Source organism: Callithrix jacchus, chromosome 2 (genome assembly GCF_049354715.1).
Source record: "Callithrix jacchus isolate 240 chromosome 2, calJac240_pri, whole genome shotgun sequence".
Classification (NCBI taxonomy): domain Eukaryota; kingdom Metazoa; phylum Chordata; class Mammalia; order Primates; family Cebidae; genus Callithrix; species Callithrix jacchus.
The window spans coordinates 70825251-70837253 of record NC_133503.1 but is presented as its reverse complement, the minus strand read 5'-3'; the positions used below and the strand labels follow the sequence as shown (position 1 = coordinate 70837253).

Here is a 12003-nt window from a genome sequence, read left to right as displayed (position 1 = left end):
CCATTTTTCTATAAACAAGTTCTGGGTTCATAATTTTGGGAATCTTTTTCTTTCTTTCTTTTCCCTCCCCCCCTCCTCCTTCCCTCCCTTCTTTCCTTCCTCCCTCCCTCCCTTCCTTCCTCCCTCCCTCCCTTCTTTCCTCCCTCCCTCCCTCCCTTCTTTCCTCCCTCCCTCCCTCCCTTCCTTCCTTCCTTCCTCTCTCTCTTTTTTACAGTCTTACTCTGTCACCACCCCCAGGTTCAAGCAATTCTTATGCCTCAGCCTCCTGAGTAGCTGCAGTCACAGATGTGCATCACCACACCCAGCTAATTTTTATATTTTTAGTAGAGGGGGTTTGGCCAGGCAGGTGAGGTGTTCTGCCCGCCTCAGCCTCCCAAAGCATTGGGATTATAGGTGTGAGCCACCACGACTGGCCTTGTTTTGCTTTTTGAGATAGTGTTGCTCTGTCACCCAGGCTGGATTGCAGTGGTGCAATATCAGCTCACTGCAACCTCTGCCTCCCAGGCTCAAGAGATCCTCCCACCTCAGCCTCTCAAGTAGTTGGGACTACAGGCAGGCACACACCACCATGCCCAACTAATTTTTGTATTTTTTTTGTAGAGATGGGGTTTTGCCGTGTTGCCCAGGCTGGTCTCAAATTTGTGAGCTCAAGAGATCTTTTTGCCTCGGCCTCCAAAAGTGCTGGCATTACAGGCATGAGCCACCACAACCAACCCCATAATTTTTATATATAAAATTAGCTGGAGTCCCAGAAGGTGGAGTCCCAGACTTCTTGGATTGAAACAAGCCCATTATCAAAAAGATTAATGCCTCTAACTGTATCCATCCAGTTAATTAAGGGATTCAGTCCAATCCAGGACCCAGTCCAGTAAAAATTGCTCAGATAAACTTGGAGAGCTCAAAACACAAATTCATGGAGCTCAGAATCCTAGAAAGAACTCACTATGACCTCCAGTTGCTGTGAGGGATCAGTGGGCACAATAAACCCTGGCAGATACCTCTGTGTGGTCACTCAGTGCTCCTGGAGGTCACTGAAGTTCTACTTTGGATCTCACTTCTGACACCAATTTGTTAAAAGAAAAATTTTAGACAAGTTAACAGTTTAATTGCACAGAAAACGATTCATGAACCAGGTAGCACTCAGGACCAAGAGCAATGGTTCAGAATGTGTGCAGGCTATATTTATAGGCAAAGAAATGGAAAAGACACAGAGATCGCCTGATTGGCTGCAGGCTGGCATTTTCCTTCTTTGGACATGTTTTGGCAGCCTTCATCCTATGATTGGCTGATATTTGGCTACTTATTACAAGAGTACACTGTTAGATTAGGTTGCAGGTTGTTTACACATTAAGTTAGGTTATAATTTACTATGTACAGAGGCAGCTTTAGACCAGACTTGATTCAATTTAACAAAGGTCACCTTTGGAACCAGCATTAATTGTTGAGGGAGTCCTTTTTTACCCAATTAAGATCTGCCTGTGTCTAACGAATATTTTTATGTAGAACCGTTTTTAAAGTCAATTGCGGGAGGTGAACTTGAATAAAATTTCATTATGTCGACTTGAGCTGCTTTTATCAAGACCACTCTCAAAACTTCAGGTCCCAGCAGCACACTGAGGGCACTAAAGGTCCAGCATGCCACCACTCTCCAATACTGGTACAGAATGTAAGTGTCCTAGAGCCTGTGGGTTGGTGGTCAACAGCTGTGCTCCTTTGGTGGGGCTGGTGGCCTGTCCCTCAGTCACAGTGCCATGATGCTCATCTGCTTTGGTTTCTGCCACATACGAACCTCACCTAACTGCCTGGCTGTGTGGTGCTCTTAGCCACCTGCTCGTGAATAGGACTTTGTGATTCAGGAGCCAAGATCACCTGCTTTTTGGAACCAGTCCAGTCACCTGGAGCTGCTCATCTCAGAATGATCTAGCCTGAGTGATACTGTGTTCCCCCCTGCAGCCTCAACCTAACAGCTGCCAACCTAGCTGAGCTTGGGAACAGAGTTAAATGTTTGAGCAGCCCTCATGTTCCAACAGAGATGGATGGAGAGAAGGCTGTGGACTTGAGGGAGTGGGTGGCAGAGACCATGCAGTGTCCACTCCTCTCATAGAAGTCTTCACAACATTTACCTGTTGAACCTGTGCCTGGTCACTCACCTGGCACTGGGGGCTTTTGTTCTTAAGTGACTCAAATGAAGGTGCAGCTTCTCATTTTCTATTCTCTGACCTATTACCATCCTTTTGAAGAGAGGCCACCAGAGATGGCTTCCTGGGATGGGTTGAGGAGGGAGGATCACTTGAGCCCAGAAGGTTCAGGTTGTCTCTGCAGTGAGCCATGATCATGCCATTGCATTCCAGCCTGGGATGCAAGAGCGAGACCTTGTCTCAACATACTTACAAGACATTCACGTAGCCTGGGGGTAGAGGATAGTGGTAGGGAAGGCTTCCTAAAATTTTTTCCTCAACTGGGTAAAGACACATCTTAAGGAGCTACCCCAGTCAAAGGCCTGAATTTAGAATCCTGTGGAGGACATAAGATGGGACCAAATAGGCCCTCAGGAGCTCTGCTGCAGACTAAACACTGCTGTGTGCTTCCGAGGGCCAGTCACCGCTAGAGTCTATGGCTGGGACAGTAAGGGGGATTCTGAGACTTTCCCAACCTGCCTTGATGGTATGGGACTGATGGGCAGCCTTCAGGGGTCCTCAAAGGGGAAGACAAGCAGAAAGCCTAGACAGCTGGACAGACTTCAGACCCCACTTTGACACCCTGTAGCCTGTTTCCTCACGTAAGATGAGGATAAAACCATACACCATGTAAGATTTCACATGAAATGATCTATGCACAAAAACCATGCCCTCCTTTTCAACAACAGTGACAAGAGACAGATTATAGGTGATTCTGAGAAATCCTGGGAATGAGAGGTTTTTGTATGACTAATAGTTGGATGTAAGAAAATGCCCAGTGCCCTCTCCATACCCTGCTTGTGATCCTGGTACATTGTGGACATCACTTCATGCCACCGAATCAGGCATGCCTGGCCCCAAAGAATGGCCATGCCATGTGTAGCCCAGTGCCTCGCACACAACAGAGTGGGATTCAGCAGCCCACCAGTCCCAGAAGCCAGGTTGGGGCCCTCAGATTCACTTCAGACCAAGGCCAACATAAGCAATCCAAAGAAAAGCAGAGAAGCAGGTCACTCAGAGGGCAGGCCAGGAGTTGAGCTCCTTACCCTCTGCCAGTCAAGCCACAGGCTTCAGGCTAGAGACCCACCCAAGCAACCCAGTGTTCCCAGCAAGCTTCTGTAGAGGGCGAGAGGAACTGCTGTGTGGGAAACAGAGGCAGAGGGCAACTGGGAAGAGGCCAGAGGCCGTGCTTAGAAGGGCATGTGAATGTAGCACTTGCTGACAAGCAGGATGGCCTCTCAGCTCCAGTCGAGGTGGTTTTCGCTGGGCAGACCCAGGGTTTGGCTAAGAGCAAAAAATACAAAATCATCAGAGAAGTAAAATATATTTATTTTCTTATGTACACACTATATTCAAATAAACCACCCACCCTGAAAACAGCAGGTTCTGGCTTTTCCATGAACCCCCAGAAGAATATAAATTAGAGCCTCTGATAACAGTTCCTTCCCCAGAGTGAGGAGTATGCGTTCGTGTGTGTGTGTGTGTGTGTGTGTGTGTGTGTGTAAAACCTTCTGATTCCACGGGATCTGGCCAGCCCCTCTGAAGCCACACAGCCTCCTTGCCTTACACCCTGACTCCAGCTTCAGGCCTCTTCCCTGGTCCAGGGAGAGGCCTCAGCCTGGGACAGGTGTGATGTAAACCAGTCACTCAACCTCCATCTTATTCTTCTGTAAAGAATCGAGGAAGTCTTGCCACTCTGCTGGGTAAAAGCGTTTATAGACATTGATCTTATTCCGAATCTGTTTTGGGGTATCTTGATAGTAATTCTTCTCATCGCGGGCCATGGCCTAAGAATAGAGAAGGGCTACTTTAAAGAGGGCTAGACAGGAAAAGGATCAGATCCTAGCTCATCCTGAAGTGGGCAAGCCATTTGCTAACTATCTCTGAGATCCAGAATCCTGACCTCAAAGCTGTGGTGCACCAGGCACAGTGGCTCATGCCTATAATCCCAACACTCTGGGAGACAGAGGTGGGAGGATAGCCACCAAATCAGCCCAGGAGTTCCAGGGCACCCTGGGCAACCTGTCTCTCTAAAAACAATAAATTAACCATCCTGTGGTCCCAGCTACTTGGGAGGCTGAGGCAGGAGGACTGTTTCATCAGCCCAGGAGGTTGAGGCTATGGTAAGCCATGATCACACCACTGCATTCCACCCTGGGTGACAGAGCAAGACTCGGTCTCAAAAAAAGACCAGGGAGGCCTGAGAGTCCAGTGGGTCAGGGAGGAGTTGGGGCCAGCTGAGGAGCTCATGACCCATCATAGCCAACTAATCCCACCTGGGCCCAGGGGTCCAGTGTAGGTGGATCTTTACACTGTTAAAGCCAAAAATACAGACTTCCAGCCTGGGTGACAGAGCGAGACTCTCAAAAACAAACCAAAAAAATATCATGGAAGCAAAACTATCACTTCTCTGAGAGTGACAGGAACCAAGGCCACTCAGTCTATCCTTGCCATAAGCCACTCGTTCAAGTTTGATCACTGTCAATGGGATCCATTTCCTAGAGTCTCTTTTTCCCCTTCTTTGCACTGTTTCAGGAAACAGTTGCCACACAAGCAGATCAAGCCACAAATGGTCCAGGGCGCCTTCCCAGCCAGCCCACGTGGCCTGAGCTGCTCACCTTATAGTCCTCCCCGTGGTTCTCCACCATGTAGCGTACATAGTCGATGAGGTCCCGAGACAGAGTATTTCCTTTCTTTTCTGGAAGGCTGGCTTCTGCCTCCAGGTCTGGAGTGATGAGAGAAGCGGGGAGACAGGGAATGAGGCTTTGCTTTCTGTGCTTTTTGAGCTGTCCAATCACCCCTTTACCCACTCCCAAGCCACAAGATTCACTACACCAACCACCTGGGGGTCTTTGCCTCCCCATTCCCAAATTCACTGCTGGAACCTTCTTCAGCCCCTCAGGTCTCAGACTCTGTCTCCTATAACCCAATCATCTACCAGTAGGCCAAATCCCTGAAAGGCAAGTCACTTCTCTCTGGGCCTCAGGTGGGTTTTTAAGGAAGGTACCAAATTAGTAACTTCTACTTAGTGGCAGGTCTCAGGACAGAAATGAAGGCACACACCTGCCCACCGGACAGGGCTCCCTTCCAGTTATAAGTCTCTCAGAGAAGCTCTTGATATATCATTGCAACCCATAAAATGGGACGGTCTAAATAAATTAGATCTAGAGCTGCCGGGACTGGGGCCTGAAGCTGGCCTGGGCACCTTACTAGTGCTCTATGGGAGAAAAAAAGCCGGGATGTGGAGCCAACTAATGGCTTCACTTTTAAAATAGGCAGGCAAATGCTACTCCATTTCTCATCTAGGAAGGAAGAGAAAGAGCTTCCTAGAAGCTCAGAAAAATGAAATCATCAAATCATATCCAGGGATTAGGTCCTAATATTATGTATAGTCAAAATTATCTTTGACATGGTTGCCAGGGGTTAGAGGTAGGGGAAGATGGGGAGTTGTTTAATAGGTATAGTTTCAGTTTTGCAAAATGCAAAGGTTTTAGTGACCTGTTGCACCACAAAGTGAATGTACTTTATTCAGCAGTACACTAAAAATGGTTAGGATGATAACTTTCATGTATTTTTTAATCACAATTTAAAATTTATTTTAAAAAAATGTTTCTCTTTGACCACAGTAAGTGCACATGGCTTTTTACATACAATCCTGTGCAGTAATTCCTTTTTTTTTTTTGAGATGGAGTTTCAATCACGTTGTCCAAGCTGGAGTGCAATGGCACAATCTCAGCTCACCATGACCTCTGCCTCCTGGGTTCAAGTGATTCTCCTGCCTCAGCCTCCCGAGTAGCTGGGATCACAAGCATGCGCCACCACGCCTGGCTAATTTTGTATTTTTAGTAGAGATGGGGTTTCTCCATGTTGGTCAGGCTGGTCTTGAACTCCCGACCTCGGGTGATCTGCTCGCGTTGGCATCCCAAAGTGCTGGGATTACAGGCATGAGCCACCGCACCTGGCCAAGTAATTCTTATGAGAACCACTGAGATAAAGACCGGAACTCAAGGAATTCTGTATCAAATGTCTGGCCATTCAAATCCTTTATCTTCAGGAGCTGTATCAACTCCCTGACAGGTAAGGTGAAGGATGATTTAAGAATTCTAGAGTATTCCCATTTTCCTGTAGGGTTTACTCTCTGTTTTAGCATCCACTCTCTGTAGCCTTAATATACATAAAATTGGCCGGGTGCAGTGGCTCACGCCTGTAATCTCAGCACTTTGGGAGGCCAAGGAGGGTGGATCACGAGGTCAAGAGATCGAGACCATCCTGGTTAACATGGTAAAACCCCGTCTCTACTAAAACTACAAAAAATTAGCTGGGCATGGTGGTGGGTGCCTGTAATCCCAGCTACTCAGGAGGCTGAGGCAGGAGAATTGCCTGAACCCAGGAGGCGGAGGTTGCGGTGAGCCGAGATTGCACCATTGCACTCCAGCCTGGGTAACAAGAGTGAAACTCCGTCTCAAAAAAAAACAAAACATAAAATTGATTTTGTCACTGTAAACATTTATTGAGATGGTAGAATCTCTAAAAATCAGTTCATCCTTAAATTCATGAGAATCCGTACACATGCCTGATTTACTAGTTTCTCTTCTATTCTCCCAGGCACCTGGCTACATCCTTCCTGAACATCTCTGACCTTAGTTCACACAGTAAGGTCAGAGTTTAGTCAGTAGAATGAAAAATGACCCAGCTGGGACCCAGTCCTAACTCTGTGAACTTTGGACCAGCTCACTTATCCCCTCTTAACCTTGGTTTCTCCATCTGCAAAATGAGGATACCTTAGGGGCCTTCCCAGCTCCAACAGTGCAGGACAGTGTTCTAAAGGAATATAAGAACCACACCCACCATTCAGCACATAGGGCTTCCGCACAAGCTCCTTAGGCCTCTCCTCTATGTCCACCTCCATGACCTTCACCTGCAGAGAACAAACTCCTTGAGACCAGGACCAGAAGGATCTTTGATGAAGGAAAGTTATAGACTCCTGCTTATCCCAACACAACTACATAACCCATAAGAATCCCTGCCCAACATTAGGCAGAAATAGGTAACAATGAGAACTAATGCCCTAGAAGCTTCTTTCTCTTTTTTTCTTTTTGAGACAGAGTCTCATTCTCTTGCCCAGGTTCAAATGACGTGGCACAGTCTCGGTTGACTGAAACCTCCTCCTGGGTTCAAGCAATCTCCTGCCTCAGCCTCCCAAATAGCTGGGATTACAATCATGTGCCACTGTGCCCAGCTATATTTTGTGTTTTGCCATGTTGGCCAGGCCAGTCTCAGACTCCTGGCCTCAAGTGATCCCTCTGTGCCTTTTTTTTTTTGAGATGGAGTCTCGCTCTGTTGCCCAGGCTGGAGTGCAGTGGCGTGATCTTAGCTCACTGCAACCTCCACCTCCCAGGTTCAAGCAATTCTCTTGCCTCAGCCTCCCAAGTAGCTGGGATTACAGGCATGTGCCACCACATCCAGCTAATTTTTTGTATTTTTAGTAGAGACGAGGCTTCTCCATGTTGGTCAGGCTGGTCTCAAACTTCCAACCTCAAGTGATCCACCCGCCTCAGCCTCCCACCACAGTGCTGGGATTACAGGCCTGAGCCACTGTGCCTGGCCTTTTTTTTTTTTTTTAAGTAGAGATGGTTTTGCCATGTTGGCCAGGCTGGTCTTGAACTTCCCGACCTCAGGTGATCTGCCCACTCTCAGCCTCCCAAAGTGTTGGAATTATAGCTCCCACTGTGCCTTTTACCCCCAACATAATCTTGGTGACAAGGACTTTGTGTTTTGTTCTCTACTAAATCCCCAGGGTGCTTAGGATGTGACATGTTATCAATAAGTAGTTAAACTAATAAATAGGCTTGCTGAATGAATTTGTCCCATTGCCTTGGGCAAGTTTCTTTTTATTCTTTCATGCCAGAGGAAAATGACACTACCATTTCTTGCATAATGTGAAGCTACAGCCACACAGTTAGTCCCTAAGGCAAGGAGTGTTATACCCATTTTATAGATAAGCAGAGAAAGATTAATTGCTTGCCTGTGTTCCTTTTGGGAACCTGGATTCTTTTAATAGTTGTTGAAGCCTCCACTTGAGGCCAGAAGTTCAAGACCAGCCTAGCCAAGATGACAAAACCCTGTCTCTACTAAAAACACAAAAATTAGCCGGGCGTGGTGGCACATACTTGTAATCCCAGCTACTTGGGACGCTGAGAGGGGAGACGGCTTGAACCCAGGGAGGAGGTTGCAGTCAGGGAAGCCTCAGACCAAGGATGATTGAATAACTAAGAAAAGGTGTAAATAAAGATCGTCAGCTGTTAGGGGGTACTAATTAAGAGAGTTACGAGTAGAAAATGATAAATTACGGAAAATATCATTGAGATGCCAACGGGTTAATTTCAGAGAAAAAAGACTGAGTGGAGGGAGTATGGGGAATGTGTGCTGGGGAGGGAGTGTGACTAAGGTCGTAAGGAGACCCTTGATCACCGTCAGTTGAGCGTTTTGACTGTGGAGGGGTCGAAAACTCGGTAAGCGCCTGAGAGAAGGAATGGGCAGGACCAAGTTCTAAAACCCAGGTCAGTATGACGGGGGAATAGTAAAGAAGACAAAGGCCGAGACCCTGCCATGTCAGTACCTTTCTCTTACGGAGGGGCACCGCCTTGTTGGGGTCCACAGCCAACCCCATCTCGGCCAGGTTCTGCCGCACCGATTTAGCGTGGTCCCAGGCATGTCGGATGTGGGAGCTACCGGCAAGAAAGACATCGCGGATCCGTCATCTCGCGGGCCGTCCCGGCCGAGGCGTCCCGCCACCCGGAACCCCAGTCCGCTCACCACTCGATCCGCGGCGCTGCCTTCCGTCGAGCATTCCGGTTCAGACGCTTTCGGTTGACATTGTAACCAAACTTCTGCCTCCGGGTCTTGCCCTTGGCCTTGGGCATTGCGCTAACCACCGCACCAGCAGCTCACACGCCGTGCCTCTCTTAGACCTCGTGTAACAAACCCCTTCCGGGGGGCGTGCACAAGGCTTTGCGGGCATTTGGGGAAATGTAGTCCTTTCGTAGCACCGCGTGGGCACTACAACGCCCAGAATGCAATGAGCACCTGCGCCTGCGTACAACGCTCAATCTAGTCGTTTCCCCGCCCCTTTCATGACCTTCACCGGGAGGCGGAGCTCGGAGTCCCGATTTTCTCCTGCAGCTGTTTGGCCCGGTCATGGCGACTCCCGGCCCTGTGACCCCGGAGGCCTCCTTAGAACCATCGAAGCCTCCCGTCATTGAGGGGTTTAGCCCCACTCTTTACAGCAAGCCAGAGAGTTTCAAGGAAAAGTTCATTCGCAAGGTGCGCGAGAACCCGATGGTACCCATAGGTAAGTGGGTGCTGTAGGAACTGCACACGGCGAGGACAGTGATGTCGGGGGGAAGGAAGTAGAGGAGGATCAGAACGCCAGCGGGGAGCGGAATGAGCGCGGACGGGAGTAGTGACGAGGGGGCGGGGCGGTGAAGGCGAAACTGATTGGAGCGGGAGCAGCAAGTTTTGGGGGAGTGATTTGGCGCCTAAGACTGGGAGAACTCTAAATGGGAGGACCTTACCTCGACCAACCCTCTCAGCCTTCCCTCCGCTGTAATACAGACATCTTGGTTTTGGGGAAGAGATACCCAAAGCGGGGAATGACTTGCGGGGCCCGACCTGCTGTTTCCCAGTTGCTTTGTCCCCTCCTCAGGTTGCCTGGCCACCGCGACCGCCCTCGGCTACGGCCTTTACTGCTTCCACAAGGGTCACAGCCGGCGCTCTCAGCTCATGATGCGCACCCGGATCGCCGCCCAGGGCTTCACAATCGCAGCCATCTTGGTGGGTCTAGGTGTCACCTCTATGAAGTCTCGACCGTGAGCCAAGGGTCTGGCCTTGAAAGCTCCGCAGAAATCACTCCGAAATCTAGGAGCAACCACTGGCCCTACCATGGGACTTACTCCTTACTCTCCTTTGAGCGCGCCCTGTGTCGCTGGGGGAGGAAGTGACCCTTTGTGTAATCCTAACTGAAAATTTTTTTCAAAAATCCCAGATTCTGTTGTTTAAATGTTACATACTTCTATTTGTGCCACATCTACCCTCCAGTCTGCTTAATAAACTCTTAAAAATCCACTTGTAGTATGGTGAATTCAATCTCACCCCCATGGTTTCTGGTCTTCGATTTTGGAGGAAACAGACTTTAGACTGGAGTGGCACTTAGAAATCTTGTAATCTAGTGATTCCCCACCTTTCCTAGTAACAGCCACCTGGAGCACTTTGAAAATAGAGATTCCCGGGTCACTCCTTGAGAATCTAGTTCAGTGGGCCTAGAGTAATGCTATTTGAAAAATACTGATCTAGCCAGCAGTTTTTGAAACTCTCAGTAGGACAGCCTTCCTTCAGATGAGACCTCTCATAGTTTGGTCAGAGGCAGAGGGTTCTGCCTTCCACTTAGCACCAGCTCCTCACCCTGCTACCACCTCCTGAGAGCCTATGGGGCGCCACTGATCTTGACCATCCTGGTTCTTGACACAGTACAGAACAGGAAACAGGCTCAGAGAAGCAGTCTGGTACAGTGGGAAGAACACAGTCCCAAAGCTGTCCAGCAATTTGTGTATGTGGTGTTTTAGGGTTTTGGAAGAGGAGGCTGAGGACCTGAGCAAACTCCAAAAGAGAGGTGACCTGTGAGTTCCTCCTTCAGGTAAAGTCTCACACATGTATTCCTGGTCTGTGGTCAGCTCTCCTCAAACGTTGGATTTGAGGACCCAGGTTTTTCCCATGTGTGATTCTACTGTTTTCAACACCAGCTTCAAGCTAGCAGAAGGAAAAGGGGGGAGTGAAGACACACCCCTTCTTGAACCCCCAGATAGTCTAGATTTCAGAGTGGAAGGCTATATACTAGGGCCAGCTAAGTTTCTTGCCTCCACCATGTTCTCTCAACTGTGAGACAGAGATGGTAGATGTAGAGCAGTGCACTGTGGTGACCCTTGGCCTCCAGATACAAGGACATGGAATGGTGAGGTCTGTAACACTTTTAAAGAGGATGGCCACTGTTTGTAAGTGGTGTCATGGTGTCCCCCTTCCAAAGCTGCTGAAGTCATTCATTTCCTTGGAATGTGACCATAGGGTGGGTGCTGTGGCTCATCCCTGTAATCCCAGAACTTTCGGAAGCCAAAGTGGGTAAATCGCTTGAGCCCAGCCTAGGTGACACGGCAAAGCCCCTTCTCTACTAAAAATACAAAGATTAGCCAGCTGCGGTGACACATGGTTCTAGTCCCAGCTACTTGGGAGGCTGAGATGGAAAGATCGCCTAACCCAAGGAAATTGAGGCTGCAGTGAGCCGAGATTGTGCCACCGCACTCCAGCCTCAGTGACAAAGTGAGACCCTGTTTCATAAAAAAAAAAAAAAGAAGAAAAGAAAGATTTGGACACAAAGACATGCATAGAAGGTAATGCGCAGACAGCCGTCTGATGGTGGCAAGATTGGAGTGATGCATCTGCTAGCTAAAGGATGTCTGAGGCTACCAAAAGCCAGAAGCAAGTGGAACAGACCCTTCCCCAGCTGCTTCAGAGGGAGCACAACTCTGCCACACCTTGATTTCAGATTTCTGGCCTCAAGGACTATGAGACAATAAACTTCTGTTGTAAACTAGCTGGTTTGTGTACTTTGTTACAGAAGCCCTGGGAAGCTAATATTTACTGGCAATTTTTTTAAACACCATGCAGGTCAGGAATGTCCTGTTTGCAAACTCTGCTGAAGGGGAAGAAGGTGTGGTCATTGGTTGTTTATCCCAAATCCACAGATGGGCCCAGCTGAAGGAGGAAGCAAAATATG

The 12003-nt window shown here is 48.6% G+C and overlaps 2 protein-coding genes across 4 annotated transcripts; one reads left to right on the top strand and one right to left on the bottom strand.

Moving 5' to 3' along the window:
• Positions 1–3485: 3485 nt before the first annotated feature.
• Positions 3486–9155, bottom strand: NOP16 (NOP16 nucleolar protein). 3 transcript variants are annotated; one of them, XM_017969656.4, is made up of 5 exons: positions 8994–9155; positions 8797–8905; positions 6959–7095; positions 4796–4902; positions 3486–3964 (listed from the first exon to the last, which is right to left on the bottom strand). In XM_017969656.4, the coding sequence occupies exons 1-4, from the start codon at positions 9098–9100 to the stop codon at positions 4797–4799; spliced, it is 459 nt and encodes a 152-aa protein (XP_017825145.1). In that variant the 5' UTR covers positions 9101–9155; the 3' UTR covers positions 3486–3964; position 4796. The 3 variants fall into 3 exon arrangements, with proteins under 3 accessions (XP_017825145.1, XP_002744566.1, XP_017825144.1); XM_002744520.7 differs by having other exon boundaries at positions 7026–7095; XM_017969655.3 differs by lacking the exon at positions 6959–7095.
• A 189-nt stretch (positions 9156–9344) lies between these two features.
• HIGD2A (HIG1 hypoxia inducible domain family member 2A) lies at positions 9345–10301 on the top strand. The gene is made up of 2 exons (XM_002744521.6): positions 9345–9528; positions 9883–10301. The coding sequence occupies exons 1-2, from the start codon at positions 9375–9377 to the stop codon at positions 10047–10049; spliced, it is 321 nt and encodes a 106-aa protein (XP_002744567.1). The 5' UTR covers positions 9345–9374; the 3' UTR covers positions 10050–10301.
• The last annotated feature ends 1702 nt before the right edge of the window (positions 10302–12003 follow it).